The 15,680-nt window shown below is 46.5% G+C and overlaps 1 protein-coding gene across 1 annotated transcript in view; it reads left to right on the top strand.

Moving 5' to 3' along the window:
• Positions 1-9,733: 9,733 nt before the first annotated feature.
• LOC149457018 (sulfotransferase 1B1-like) overlaps positions 9,734-15,680 on the top strand; it is a 17,814-nt gene continuing 11,867 nt past the window's right edge. Inside the window, exons 1-4 of the mRNA XM_089684177.1 lie at positions 9,734-9,799; positions 13,744-13,915; positions 14,268-14,396; positions 14,485-14,582. Coding sequence (XP_089540303.1) covers positions 9,782-9,799; positions 13,744-13,915; positions 14,268-14,396; positions 14,485-14,582 — 417 coding nt within the window. The 5' untranslated portion in view covers positions 9,734-9,781. The remainder of the gene's footprint in view (positions 9,800-13,743; positions 13,916-14,267; positions 14,397-14,484; positions 14,583-15,680) is intronic.

The following is a 15,680-nucleotide window of genomic DNA, read 5'->3' as shown; positions in this document are numbered from 1 at the left end:
GCACATACAGTGGAGTCTGGCCATTGAAGGGTAATGCACATACAGTGGAGTCTGGCCATTGAGGGGTTAATGCACATACAGTGGAGTCTGGCCATTGAGGGGTTAATGCACATACAGTGGAGTCTGGCCATTGAGGGGTTAATGCACATACATTGGAGTCTGGACATTGAAGGGTAATGTACATTGGAGTCTGGCCATTGAAGGGTAATGTACATTGGAGTCTGGCCATTGAGGGGTTAATGCACATATAGTGGAGTCTGGCCATTGAGGGGTTAATGCACATATAGTGGAGTCTGGCCATTGAGGGGTTAATGCACATACAGCAGAGTCTGGCCATTGAAGGGTAATGTACATTGGAGTCTGGCCATTGAGGGGTTAATGCACATATAGTGGAGTCTGGCCATTGAGGAGTTAATGCACATACAGCGGAGTCTGGCCATTGAAGGGTAATGTACATTGGAGTCTGGCCATTGAGGGGTTAATGCACATATAGTGGAGTCTGGCCATTGAGGGGTTAATGCACATACAGCGGAGTCTGGCCATTGAGGGGTTAATGCGCATGCAGCGGAGTCTGGCCATTGAGGGGTTAATGCGCATGCAGTGGAGTCTGGCCATTGAGGGGTTAATGCGCATGCAGTGGAGTCTGGCCATTGAGGGGTTAATGCGCATGCAGTGGAGTCTGGCCATTGAGGGGTTAATGCGCATGCAGTGGAGTCTGGCCATTGATCAGGTCAAAATCAAGACTGGCAATGTAGGCTGAAGCCAAGTGCAGGAAGCAGGCCAAAGTCAGGACAGACAATGCAGGCTCAAGTCAGGAGCAGGAAGCAGGCCCAAGTTCTTTTGGCAGGATCACCAGGTGATAAAGAAAAAGAAGCCTAGGAGGAGGATAGATCACCCTTCCAGTTAGGCTGTTTGGTCATTGAATGGTAATGTACATTGGAGTCTGGCCATTGAGGGGTTAATGCACATATAGTGGAGTCTGACCATTGAGGGGTTAATGCACATATAGTGGAGTCTGATCATTGAGGGGTTAATGCACATATAGTGGAGTCTGGCCATTGAGGGGTTAATGCACATATACTGCAGTCTGGCCATTGAGGGGTTAATGCACATATAGTGGAGTCTGGCCATTGAGGGGTTAATGCACATATAGTGGAGCCTGCCCATTGAGGGGTTAGTGCACATGCAGTGGAGCCTGGCCATTGAGGGGTTAATGCACATGCAGTGGAGTCTGATCATTGATGGGCTAATGCACATCATGCAGTGGAGTCTGGCCATTGAGGGGTTAATGCACATGCAATGGAGTCTGGCCATTGAGGGGTTAATGCACATCATGCAGTGGAGTCTGGCCATTGAGGGGTTAATGCACATGCAGTGGAGTCTGGCCATTGAGGGGTTAATGCGCATGCAGTGGAGTCTGGCCATTGATCAGGTCAAACTCAAGACTGGCAATGTAGGCTGAAGCCAAGTGCAGGAAGCAGGCCAAAGTCAGGACAGACAATACAGGCTCAAGTCAGGAGCAAGAAGCAGGCCAAAGTTCTTTTGGCAGGATCACCAGGTGATAATAAAGAAAAAGAAGCCTAGGAGGAGGATAGATCACCCTTCCAGTTAGGCTGTTTGGTCATTGAATGGTAATGTACATTGGAGTCTGGCCATTGAGGGGTTAATGCACATATAGTGGAGTCTGGCCATTGAGGGGTTAATGCACACATAGTGGAGTCTGGCCATTGAGGGGTTAATGCACATATAGTGGAGTCTGGCCATTGAGGGGTTAATGCACATATAGTGGAGTCTGGCCATTGAGGGGTTAATGCACACATAGTGGAGTCTGGCCATTGAGGGGTTAATGCACATATAGTGGAGTCTGGCCATTGAGGGGTTAATGCACATACATCGGAGTCTGGTCATTGAAGGGTAATGTACATTGGAGTCTTGTCATTGAGGGGTTAATGCACATATAGTGGAGTCTGATCATTGAGGGGTTAATGCACATGCAGTGGAGTCTGATCATTGATGGGCTAATGCACATGCAGTGGAGTCTGATCATTGATGGGCTAATGCACATCATGCAGTGGAGTCTGGCCATTGAGGGGTTAATGCACATCATGCAGTGGAGTCTGGCCATTGAGGGGTTAATGCGCATGCAGTGGAGTCTGGCCATTGAGGGGTTAATGCGCATGCAGTGGAGTCTGGCCATTGAGGGGTTAATGCGCATGCAGTGGAGTCTGGCCATTGATCAGGTCAAAATCAAGACTGGCAATGTAGGCTGAAGCCAAGTGCAGGAAGCAGGCCAAAGTTCTTTTGGCAGGATCACCAGGTGATAATAAAGAAAAAGAAGCTGAGGAGGAGGATGGATCACCCCTCCAGTTAGGCTGTTTGGTAAATTTAGTTTTTTTTTGGCTTCTGCTGTAATCACAGAAGGTGGGGTTGTTACATTTGGCCTCTTTGGGGCTTCACATGCTGGGAGGTTATGGGCTTCCCTCTAGATCACGGGTGTCAAACTGGCGTCCCTCCAGCTGTTGCCAAACTACAAGTCCCATGAGGCATTGCAAGATTGACAGATACAAGCACGACTGCCAAAGGCAGAGGCATGATGGGACTTGTAGTTTTGTAAAAGCTGGAGGGCCGCCAGTTTGACACCCCTGCTCTAGAGCTTAGGGAGGGAGAATTCATATGCTTGGTCTGAATTTTTAGTAGAGCCTGGCCAATCCCTGGGGAGGTGTGCCCAGAAGGTGGCTGGGTTACTGTTAAACAGTTTAAAGCTGTGGGTGGATAGTTTTTTTTTTTTTTCTCCACTTGTGGAGATCGATCTGTTCGTTGAGAGGAATGGGAGGGGGGAATTGCTTGTCCTTGGACCTCCTTTTCCTAACTAAAGGCTGGACTACTTTGCTGGAGGCTTCACTTTTCCCGTAATGTTACCAGCGTGATCAAAACGTCCAGTATGCATGAGGACTAATGCTGAAAAATGTGGTAAAACATTTTTGGACTTTTTTTGACCCAAAAAAATATATATTGTGGGTAAAAAAAAAACCACAAAAAAATGCAGGAAACGTGGGAAAACGCTGCCCTGACTCACGTAAAGGTCCCGATCTCTCCTTGCGATCAGGACCTTTTCTGATCACGTGACCGCCGTGACCCTAACATGACCCTATAACCCCGCTGTGACATGACCCTATAACCCCGCCCCGGCTTCTGAAACTCCTAAAAGGCCGGGAGGCGCCAAGAGGTTAAGCATACCAGTAAACCAGCCTCATCAGTAGTGAAAGCAAATGAATCTGCCATCGAACTTTTAGTCCTCACACACACGGGACGTTCTGATAACGCCGGTAACGTTAGTTGTGTAAAGTCACATTTAGCGGCATTTTCCTGCATTTTTCCACATTTGCAATTTTTTTGTGTCAAAAAAAGTCCAAAAGCGCGCAGTTTACAGCGTTTTACCACGTTTTGCAGCCTTTTTCAGCATTAGTCCTCACGCACACGGGGCGATGTGATAACACTGGTAACGTTAGCTGTGTAAAGTCACGTTAAAAACCGGAGTTTTTCAGCTTTTTAGCGTTTAGCTACATTTAGCTGCGTTTTCCCGCATTTTTCCACATTTGCGGTTATTAACGGGGTTTTTTTTTTGTTTTTGTTACCAAAAAAAAATATTTTTTGGGTCAAAAAAAGTCCAAAAGCGCGCAGTTTGCAGCATTTTATTGCGTTTTACCACTTTATGCAGCATTTCTCAGCGTTAGTCCTCATGAATGCTGGAAACGTTAGTTGCGTAAAGTCACGTTAAAATGTGAGTTTTTCAGCTTTTTTGGCGTTTTTGCATTAGCGTTTAGCGGCATTTTCCCACGTTTTTCACCGTTTGCATCTTTTAGCGTTTTTTTTTTTTGGTCAAAAAAGGTCCAAAAACGCTGGTTTGCAGCATTTTACGAGCAAGCGCTCCCCCCCCCCTTCCTTAACCATACCAGGCTACATGCCCTCAACACAGGGGGGTGCTTTGGGGGGGGGGTTCCATGTTGCAAGGCTAAGTTCACACTGATGTGCAGAATTTGCATCAGTTTCAATGCGAGTTCCGCACCACCTCACAATCGCACCCCAAACCGCTGCGGGTGTGTTAAGTTACCGACACCCCGAAATCAGTTCGCAAAACGCGGTGCGATGTGCAGAATTGGATCACATAGGTGTGAATTCCCATGCGATACGATTCTACTGCGGGCCAAAAAAAGGGTCCTGTGCCTTTTTGGTGTGGATGCGGAGCGATCTGAGCCATACAAAATGTACGGCTCAAATCGCACTGCACAGAATTCTTATGCGATTTGCACAGGAATGCGGCGCGGTTCCTGCGAATCACATGCGATGTGTCACACCGCGGAAGTGTGAACTCGGGCTCAGAGGCAATGCACATACAGTGGAATCTGGACACTGAGGGGTTAATGCACAAACTCTAATGATGGGAGGATTATAGTTCAGGGTGGAGGGGGGAGAAGCCACAGGTAGGAAGAAGAGGAGAGGCTGAACCATGGAGCAGGGGCAGCAGGTGAGGGGGAGCAGGTAGAGGAGACCAGAGATGAATACATGGTACAGGACCAGGGAGCAGGAGAGGGACTCCATATACTTTGATATCCGATCACTAAAGATCAATGCACATACTATGGAGTCCGGTCATTGATGGCAATCCACCTACACTGCAGTCTGGACATTGAAGGGTTAATGCACATACACTACATTCTGTACATTGAAGGGTCAATGCATGTGGAATCTGGTCCTTACATAGGTCTTCACAATGAATGCAATGCATCCTCTGATTGGATGAGGTGGGGTGGTGATTTACACTCTCCACCTCATCCAATCAGGGAACACCTATTCAAGGCGCTTTGTGAATGATGCCCGTGCCTGTGCTCACTATGCAGCAGGGTAGCCACTTGCCATTGGGCCTGGAAGAGAGCAAGGATCGTTGGAGCAACAACTGCAGTGGTTCCTCTGCCACAGAGATTGGCCAGGTATGGGATCTGTATACTTACATTGGTCCAGGCTGGAGCAATGTAACTAACTCTGCAAAAAAAAAAACCACGCAAACGAAACAAAGATACCTGGAGATCAGTTTCATTGCACATACATTGGAGTCTGGTCAATAAAGAGTGAACGGTGTCGGGAGACTGAGAGGTCAAAGCACATACAGTACAATTAAATCTGGCCATTGAGTGGTTAATGCACATACCATGGAGACTGAAATTTAAGGGGTTAAAGAACATACAATTGAATCTGGTCATTGAGATGAAAATCAAATACAATCTGGTGATTGTGGGGTTAAAGCACATGCAGTGTTATAGAATCTGGTCATTGAGGGGCTAACACGCATTATCAGGAGTTTGGTCATGGATGGGGGTTAAAGCACATAGAATCTGGTCGTTGAAGGGTTAACACACATTTTAAGGAGTCGGGGGGGGGGGGGGGGGGGGGGTGTTAAAGCACATATTCTAGAATCCGGTCATTAAAGGGTTAACACAGATTATGAGGAGTTTGGTCATGAAGGGGGGGTGTTAACCCTTCAATGACCAGATTCTATAATATGTGCTTAACACGCATTATCAGGAGTTTGGTCATGGGTGGGGGTTAAAGCACATAGAATCTGGTCATTGAAGGGTTAACACACATTTTAAGGAGTCGGGGGGGGTTAAAGCACATATTCTAGAATCCGGTCATTGAAGGGTTAACACGCATTATCAGGAATTTGGTCATGGGGGTGGTTAAGCACATATTACAGAATCTGGTCATTGAAGGGTTAACACACATTATCAGGAGTTTGGTCATGGAGGGGGGGTGTTAACCCTTCAATGACCAGATTCTATAATATGTGCTTCACACATTATCAGGAGTTTGGTCATGGGGTGGAGGGGGGTATTCTTGGGCTTATATACACTTGAATTGAGGAGTTGACACACATACACTGGAGTGTGGTTGTTGAGGGGTTAATGCTGTGAAGAATGAATTAACATGGAGGCAGCAGTTGTTACAATGTATTTTATTATTTATTTTTCTTACTATAGCAGGGGGATATGGGAATTACACTGAAACAAATGTAATCCGCTTTGTGAATCTCTCCAACCTCTCCAAGACCGAGTTTCTTGTCTTCCCCCCAGCCCGGACACCACCCCCCATTGACTTCTCCATCAAGTCCAACAGCGCCACCATCAAACCCGCCCCGCAGGCCAGAGTACTTGGTGTCATTCTGGACTCCAACCTATCCTTCCAGCCCCAAGTCCAATCTTTAACAAACTCATGCAGACTCCACCTCCGCAACATCGCCAAAATCCGCACGTTCCTAACCCCAGAAACCACTAAACAGCTCATCCACTCCCTCATCATATCACAACTCGACTACTGCAACTCCCTCCTCACTGGCCTGCCTCGCCGCTGGCTATCCCCGCTTCAGTCCATCCTGAATACGGCTGCCAGACTCATTCACCTTTCCAACCGCTCCGTCTCCGCCACCCCCCTCTGCCAATCCCTCCACTGGCCTCCACTCAGTGTCCTCCACTCCCCTCTGCCAATCCCTCCACTGGCGTCCGATTGCGCAACGGATCAAATTCAAAATCCTAACACTGACGTACAAAGCTGTCCACCATACTGCCCCGAACTACATCACCGACCTAATATCCAAGTACCGCCCAACACGCACACTCCGCTCCTCACAAGACCTCCTTCTCTCTAGTTCCCTGGTCTCCTCCTCCCTCCAGGACTTCTCCAGGGTGTCACCCATCCTCTGGAACTCCCTGCCCCAACCCATCAGATTATCACCTACTCTCCTCTCCTTTAGGCGCACCCTGAAAACCCATCTCTTCAGGGAAGCCTACCCCACCCCCTGCTAACTTGCTGACCTCCTCCACTCTTCCTACCACTCCATCCCCCACAGCTATCTCGTCCTGTACCACCATCCCCTCCCTCCTAGATTGTAAGCTCCAAGGAGCAGGGCCCTCGATCCCCTCATGTTTTGCATTGTATTGGTATTGTTCTGTCACATGTTCTGTCCCCCTTTGTAATGTACAGCGCTGAGCGAACTATTGGCGCTTTATAAATACTGTATAATAATAATAATCCCGGGGGGCTCATTATCTAGTATTAGACTGAAATGAACCGAAAAGCAATAACAATACACAGAGACTGAAAAAAATCAGCGTGTAGGAAAGTTAACCAAAAGAGAGAATGTTGATACAACTGGTGAGGGAAGCAAAGTTTTATCATATCTTATGAGGCCATCTTGAGGCATAGGAGCATTCCAGAGAGCAGGCCCAGATTAAGGCTTGGCCTACCCCCTGAATGCCAGTGTGGGGCCCCGCTTGTGGTTGACAGAAAAAGTCACGCATACGGTGTCAGCAATAATATTGCATTATAGAGAAATTCAAATGAGAATGAATAAAAGAAGAATCTCTCTCCATCCACATTCACAAGAAAAGGGTCATTGAAGGATTAATGTACATACAATGAAGTTTGGTCATTGAAGAGTTAATGTACTTTCAATGGAGTCTGGGCATTAAGGGGCAATGTACATCCAGTGGAGTCTTGTCATTGAAGGGTTAATGCACATGCAGCAGAGTCTGGCCATTGAAGGGTTAATGCACATGCAGCAGAGTCTGGCCATTGAGGGGTTAATGCACATGCAGCAGAGTCTGGCCATTGAAGGGTTAATGCACATGCAGCAGAGTCTGGCCATTGAAGGGTTAATGCACATGCAGCAGAGTCTGGCCATTGAGGGGTTAATGCACATGCAGCAGAGTCTGGCCATTGAAGGGTTAATGCACATGTAGCAGAGTCTGGCCATTGAAGGGTTAATGCACATGCAGCGGAGTCTGGCCCGGGGCGGACTGACAACTCATGGGGCCTCTGGGCAATAGGGGATCATGGGGCCCGTGTCCTTGCCCACACTCAAAGCACACCCAAAAAAGCCTATAAAAAAGGTACCAGGGGCATTCCATGGGGCCCCCTACTGACACTGGGCCCTCGGGCAGTGCCCGAGTGCTTGAATAGTCCGTCCCTGGTCTGGTCATTGAGGGGTTAATGCACATACAGTGGAGTCTGGCCATTGATGGGTTAATGCACATGCAGTGGAGTCTGGCCCGGGGCGGACTGACAACTCATGGGGCCTCTGGGCAATAGGGGATCATGGGGCCCGTGTCCTTGCCCACACTCAAAGCACACCCAAAAAAGTCTATAAAAAAGGTACCGGGGCATTCCATGGGGCCCCCTACTGACACTGGGCCCTCGGGCAGTGCCCGAGTGCTTGAATAGTCCGTCCGTCCCTGGTCTGGCCATTGAGGGGTTAATGCACATGCAGTGGAGTCTGGTCATTGAGGGGTTAATGCACATACAGTGGAGTCTGGTCATTGGAGGGTGAATCACACAGACAGCAATAAATACCTGACAGGGGGTCTAATCCCTCTTTCTCTCCCAAACTAAACAAAAGTTTTTGCTTACACTGGAGGATTTAAAGCCGTTATATAGGATCCATTTTTTTTTTTTAAATAACAAACATGTCATTCTTGCCTGCTCTGTGTAATGGTTTTGCACAGAGCAGCCTGGATCCTCCTCTTCTCAGGTCCCCCGCTAGCGCTCCTGACTCGGGCTCAAATAAGTATTAAGGGGGGGCTGCTAGGGGGCGCTGCACATTAAAGGTTTTATACCCTCATGAATAGAATACAGGACGGTAAATAAACCTTCTGCCTTTACAACCATTTTACGGCACATACAATGGAATTTGGTCATTATTATTATTGCAGATTTTTATATAGCGCTGTCAGTTTCCATCAATCCCTAACCCTCAAGGGGGGGGGCCAGTACCAGGGTCGCTGGTTCGAATCCCAACCACAGCACCACCTGCCTAGAGTTTGCTTGCTCTCCCTGTGCCTGCGTGGGTTTTTCTCCGGCTACTCCAGTTTCCTCAGACACGCCAAAGGCTTGCTGGTAGGTTAATTGGCTCCTGTCTAAATTGGCCGTAGTATGTGTACAGTAGAAAAATATGAGGATCAGAGAAGACAGGATCAAACAGCCTTTTTTTACACAATGCAGAGGATTAACCCCTTAGGTTCCACAGTATAACAAGCATGCTTTGCTGCATCTACAGACTGATTGTACTGTTGTGGGTTTAGTAACACTTTAATGCACATACAGCGGAGTCTGGGCGAGTCTGGGCATTGAGGGGTTAATGCACATACCACGGAGCCTGGTCATTGGGGGACTAATGCATGTAAAATGGAGTCTGGTCATTAAATGATTAATGAACGTATATTGGAGTCTGGACATTGAGAGGTAATTCACATAATATGGGATCTGATAATTCAAGGGTTAATGTACATACAATGGAGTCTGGCCATTGAGGGGTTAATGTACATACAGTGGAGTCTGGCCATTGAGGGGTTAATGTACATACAGTGGAGTCTGGTCATTGAAGGGTTAATGTACATACAGTGGAGTCTGGCCAGTGAGGAGTTGATGTACAAACAATGGAGTCTGGTCATTGCAGGGTTAAAGTACATACAGTGGAGTCTGGTCATTGATGGGTTAATGCACATACAGTGGAGTCTGACCAGTGAGGAGTTGATGTACATACAATGGAGTCTGGTCATTGCAGGGTTAAAGTACATACAGTGGAGTCTGGTCATTGATGGGTTAATGCACATACAGTGGAGTCTAGCCATTGAAGGGTTAATGAGGGAGGACTGTGGTTCAGGGCGGTGCAGGGTGGGTTTAGGGGAAGCTGACACAGGAAGGAGAACACATGAAGAAGACAGGCTGAAGAATGGAGCAGGATCAGCAGGTGAGGGGGAGCAGGCAGGGGACCCCAGATCTAGGGAAGACTTGGTATGGTCCAGGAGATCCAGGATCAGAGCCTTGGGCTGGTGTATTGTGTCTGGGAGAGGGAATATGGGGGCTGGGATCAGGAGGGGGGATCCATATAGTGGGAGCGAGGTCGCAGAGCCACAGGAAGAAATGGAAAACTTCCCACCCAGCTCTCCTCCCTGGGGGGAAGGGGAATTATGGACTGGGAATGCCAGAAAGGCACAACTGGAGAAACTGGAAGTTCTGGGACCAAATTCCGATCTGCAGACAGGAATTCAGAATGGAGGATTTGGGACTAAGGCTGTCCAGATACATATAGAGTCCAAAAAAATGACCAGATTCCCCCATCCACACTACACGACAGATTCCCCCATCCACACTACACGACAGATTCCCCCATCCACACTACACGACAGATTCCCCCATCCACACTACACGACAGATTCCTCCATGATGAGAGCTAAAAAAAGGTATTTCTGTTGCATAAAAATAGTCTTTAATAATAAATAGGAAATGGTTCCCAGATACACAATAATTAGCGGAGGTTTCCGCCTGTGTATAAACATGCGTGTGAATGTATGTGGGTGTGTGCGTTGTGGAGTCACGCAATCCTACTACAGGGATGACCTGTTATGTCACATTGTGTAATCCGAATCCCTTTGTCAATTTGACTTGTAGAGGAGGGAGGGGGGGTTTACCACCCTTCTACAAAGTACAATTTAACTAAAACTCCGGCCATACACTGGTAGATTAAAAAGTCTTGGTGGCACGTTCAATAAAGTGACTTATTTTATTTATTTGACAAATATTTGCATTTGCTTTTAACATTCAATTTTGAAATGTTGTTATTATTATTTTCAAATCATTTTTATTTTATTATTTCCAAATAATAATTATTTCCAAATCATTTTATTATATAATTCCCAAATAATAATTTAATATTATTGTTTTTATTATTAATATTATTTCCAAATCATTTTTTATTTCCAAATTTGTTTCATTATTATTTCCAGATCATTTTTATTATTATATTATTATTATTATTTAATATTATTGGTATTATATAATTGTTATTTCCAAATCATTTTTTTATTATTTCCAAATATTATTTCCAAATTATTATTATTATTATTATTATTATTATTATTATTATTACTTCCAAATAATTTTCATTATTATTATTATTATTTATTATTATCTTATCTGTTATTTCCCAAATAAAAACCACCGTCGCTATTAGAAATTTATTTGTTCAAAAAATGTTAGATTTGAACCCACTAATGATTTTAAGTGGTAGTAAATGCTTTTGTTTCTCTTTTACCTACAGGGGAGCCTATGCTAAGGCTTACCGATAGGTACTGTAAATATCTCCTACAGATGCGGCACTTACTGGCACTGTTAGGCGCACTGATAGGCGTCACTGACTGGCATAAGATAGGCGTCACTGATGGGCGTCACTGACTGGCATAAGATAGGCGTCACTGATAGGCGTCACTGACTGGCATAAGATAGGCGTCACTGACTGGCACTGCTAGGCGTCACTGACTGGCACTGATAGGCGGCACTAAAAGGTAGCTCTGATGGGCACTGATATGTGGCAATTATGGGCACTAACAGGTGGCACTGATGGGGCTACACTGATGATCAGTGTAGATGTCCCCTCTGAGGAATGCCGCTTATCGGCTCTTCTCTCCTAACTCGCTGTCATCATGAGGAGAGGACTGCCGATCACTAACATTTCCTATTTACATTCGATCATCTGTATCACATGATAAAGTCTGTGTCGTCGGCTCTTTATTGCGATCCGTCCCAGGGACACAGCGCACCACCGATCAACACATCCCCGGAGGCACGCATGCGCAGTTATAGTGGGAGGACGTCATGACGAGAGAGCCAACGCCCACCCGAAATTTCCTTATATGGGAGGCGGTTAAAGAACCCCTAACAACTTCGGGAGGAACCCTGCTTGAGAATGCTTACTCTATAGTATCCCCCTTCGCTCCTCCCTCAGCAGCCACGTAAAATGTTATGTAGGGAGAAGAGAGGTGGCGTGGAGTAGCTGGGCCAGCACAGAACAGTTATTAGACCCTCTTAAGGGAGAGGCTATGGCACGCGAGGGGGGGGGGGAGGGGCTTGTGCTAGAAAAACGACTCTCATGAAGTAATCAAGTTTTCACATTGCGAGTGAATAAAAAATACTTTATGGAATGAAAGACCCTGCAAGTAGGTATGTAAAATATCAGATTTTAGTGTACTTTTATCTGCAATTTTTGTAAGTTGGTGACAGGGTCTCTTTATGAACAAAAAGAAGGGTGTGATCTGTGTAAAGTGGGGATTGAGACACATTAATCTATGCCAGCCTTTCTCATCCAGGGTGCCCAGGCCTTGAGGTTTCTTCAGGGGTGCCTTGAGGTTTCTTCAGGGGTGCCTTGAGGTTTCTTCAGGGGTGCCTTGGCAAAATGTCTACAAATTGCCCAAAACTTGTATACAATCCAGCGGGTGGAACAAGCCGACCTTCTTGCCACCAGCGTCCTGACAAGCAATGACATCATCAGTTGATAAGGAGGATGTCAGCTGCCTGCACAGCATCCTAGTTTGACCCTCCCCGCCCCTCTCCATCTTTGCTGGGGTCACATTATCTCCGTGATGAAAAACTGAAGGAGAAGAGAAACGTGGGAATACTAGTCAGTACCAGTGTGCAAAAGTGTATTTGCTTTGGAAGAATAAATCGCCTCTAATGTTGGGTGTCCTACATGTGTGGATGTTGCTGTTATAGTTTTTTTACATTTTAGAATGGGGTGCCCTTTTCAAATTATGGACAGTCTTGAGGCACCCCATTTTAGAATGGGGTGCCTCGGGACTGTCCATAATTTTAAAGGGTTCCTTGACTGAACAAAGGTTGAGAAACAATGGTCTATGCTAGGGAGAAGCAAGGATAGGGAGGGATTAATGCATTTGCACTGGTGACTGGTAATTGAGGGGTTAATGGATATACTTTGGAGACCGATCCCTGGGGGGTTCATGCTCATTCACTGGATCCTGGTCACTGAAGGTAATGCACGTATCCTGGAGACCTTTAATACAGTTTCCCTAAAATGGTCTCTTCCCCCTGGCAGCAAGCCGTCAAATTGTATACTCAGTTGTCCTTATCTCGATTAGATTTTCCATGTACAGCTGCCTGGGAGCCGCACAGTCCTCTCGGCCAGGCTCTTCCTCTCATTCATTCCTGTGGGGAAATCTTCTATGTGACGGGAGTCACTTTGGGGGTGGGGGGCCCATGGAACCCAACTCACTTTGGAGAGGTGGGGAGACCCGTCTCAGCTCCCCATATCCCTCTTATGTGTAAGTCACCCTGTGCCTGTTAGGGGTACAGGGTGATCTGTCCCGATATTGGGGTGGGGGGTTGTTGATTGTTTGATGCCATGTGGTTGCATCCCATTGTTCTATTGTGTGTCTTGCTTGGGAGCAAACTATTATGGGATGTATGTGTTTGTGTGTATTGGGTTGATGGGGGGTGTCTCCAGCAGCGCTCCCTCCTGATGGGACTGTCTGCTGGTGTCTCTTGTTACTAAATGTAGATTGCCCCGCCCTGTGTAATTATGCAGGGAGGGGGGGGTTGTTCCCTTGAATGTGTATATCTTTTATCTGTGTTAAAATAAAGAGGTCTACTTCCTGGTTTACTTCAAGACTGGTGTCTAGTCTTGTATGGTTGGCTGTGGTCGATGTTCGGATGGGGAAGCAGTAGTCTAACAGAAGTACCCAAGCGCAGACTGGGTCGGTTCCGTTACAATCTGCCTTTAGGATGCATAATGGATTGTCTTTTATGTCTCCCCATTTCCAAAATATATATACAGTATAAAGCCAATCTGTACCAATCAGAGGTTACAAAATTGCAAGCTCCTCATTTCTGTTCTCTTTGTAGGTATCTAAGGAGGCCAACATGGACAAACTACTGAAAAGTGCAGTTTACAGGTTCCCACTATGTTTAGTTCACGGAGTGCCACTATCTAAACCCATCGCGGATCAATGGGAAAAGGTGGAAAAATTTCAAGCCAGACCAGACGATATCCTCATAGCGACGTATCCTAAGGCAGGTAAGAGAGGCTTGGGTCTTTGTTGGTTTTTCACCTGACTAAATTCTCTAACCCGCTCCGATCACCATGTTCCCAAATTAAAAAGTAGATCGTTATTGGATAAAACAGGAACCTCAATTATTGAATAAATTGGTTGCCTAAAATTTTTATTTTTTTAATGATGGTTCTTTCACATGGCTGGCCTAATGTGAGGGAAATACAAGAGTTTTTTCAGCTAATGCCAACAGCAGGATGTAAGTCAGGGTCAGAGTAGACCCGCTGGTGGGGCCCAAAGACATGTTTCGAAACTTCAAGTCTACAATCTTTTTCTTCTCTCTTTTTAAATTGCTATTTTCTTCTGAGGTCTCTCTAGGCACAACATGGATACAAGAGATTGTGGACTCTGTAATGAACGATGGCGAGATAGAGAAGAACATGCGTGCTCCTACCCATGTACGTTCTCCATTTCTGGAGCTGTGCCCCCCACCTCCCGTTCCTATCGGTAAGCTTGGATTAAGTTTCACACACCTTGGTTCATGAAAAAAAAATAACACTGTTCTTGATGTTGACTATTTAATTCTTTCCTTTAGGGGTAGACGTATTGAATAAAACTCCATCGCCCCGACTGGTCAAAACCCATCTGCCGTATGAGCTGGTGCCAATATCCTTTTGGGAGCATAAGTGCAAGGTAACATTGGAATTGATGGCTACACATATGTTGCACCCTCCTAGTTAGCCAGGGGGAGCTAGCTAATTCTTTTTTTAGTTAAATGGCTGAGTATCAGCCTGGGTGATAGTCAGAGTGTCGAATTTGGGTCAGGGCTGAGAGACTCTCCCGATCAGCTCTCTGATACCTTCCCCTGAACTCAGTGGGCGGGAGTGAGGAGGAGCTGGCCTGCATTCTTATGGGATCCTAACCAATTCCTAAGCAGGAGGCCTGGCATTGGGTCAGGACAGCCCTTAAGAGTGGCTGAGCCTGCTTAGAGGCAGGAGAGTTCAGTTGGAAGATGGAGTGTGAGGAATTCTAGTAGTCTAGCTGATGGCCAAGTTGTGGATGGCTTTATAAGAAGTTGTTAGTATTTTGAATTTTATTTGTTGGGTGAGTTTAGTCAATGGAGGGATTGGTAGAGAAGGGTGGCAGATGCTGAATGGTTGGTAAGGTGGATGAGTCTGGCAGCAGCATTCATAATGGACTGGAGGGGGGACAGCCTGTGTAAAGGTAATCCAATGAGGAGGGAGTTGCAGTATTCACAATTCGCAATGACTATCTCTGCCAACACCTAGGCCAGGGGTAGGCAACCTGCGTCTCTCTAGCTGTTGTGGAACTACATTTCCCATGAGGCATTGCAACATTACAAAACTGACAGTTACAGCTATGACTTGTAGAGGCATGATGGAACTTGTAGTCAACAGGTCGAGAGGCGCAGGTTGCCTACACCTGGCCTAGGGTATTGTGCTTGGCATTTTGGCCACTGAAGCCTGTGAGAATAGATACTTCTAGTGACACGTGCTAAGTGATCAGTGCCGCTAGGGCTGATATTTCAATCTATGGTAGATGCTGGGGAGTTTACCCTCCTGACAGCATCTTTTGTGAACCATGTTGGTGGGATCTCTGCAGGCTCCCAGGTTTGCATACCTGTAGTGGCCATTACAGTGGTGTTTTTAGGTTTTGTGCTGCCCTAGGCAACATAAAAATTGTCTGCCCCATGGACACCGACCAGCACAACCTCCCTTCCCCCCTCCCGCGGAGAGAGCCTGACATTGACTAACAACATCCCTGCCCCCC

This window comes from Staurois parvus, unplaced genomic scaffold, assembly GCF_062004578.1.
Source record: "Staurois parvus isolate SC_StPar_1 unplaced genomic scaffold, SC_StPar_1.0 ptg000338l, whole genome shotgun sequence".
NCBI lineage: Eukaryota > Metazoa > Chordata > Amphibia > Anura > Ranidae > Staurois > Staurois parvus.
The sequence above is the reverse complement of the archived record's forward strand: the minus strand, read 5'-3'. Positions and strand labels throughout refer to the sequence as shown.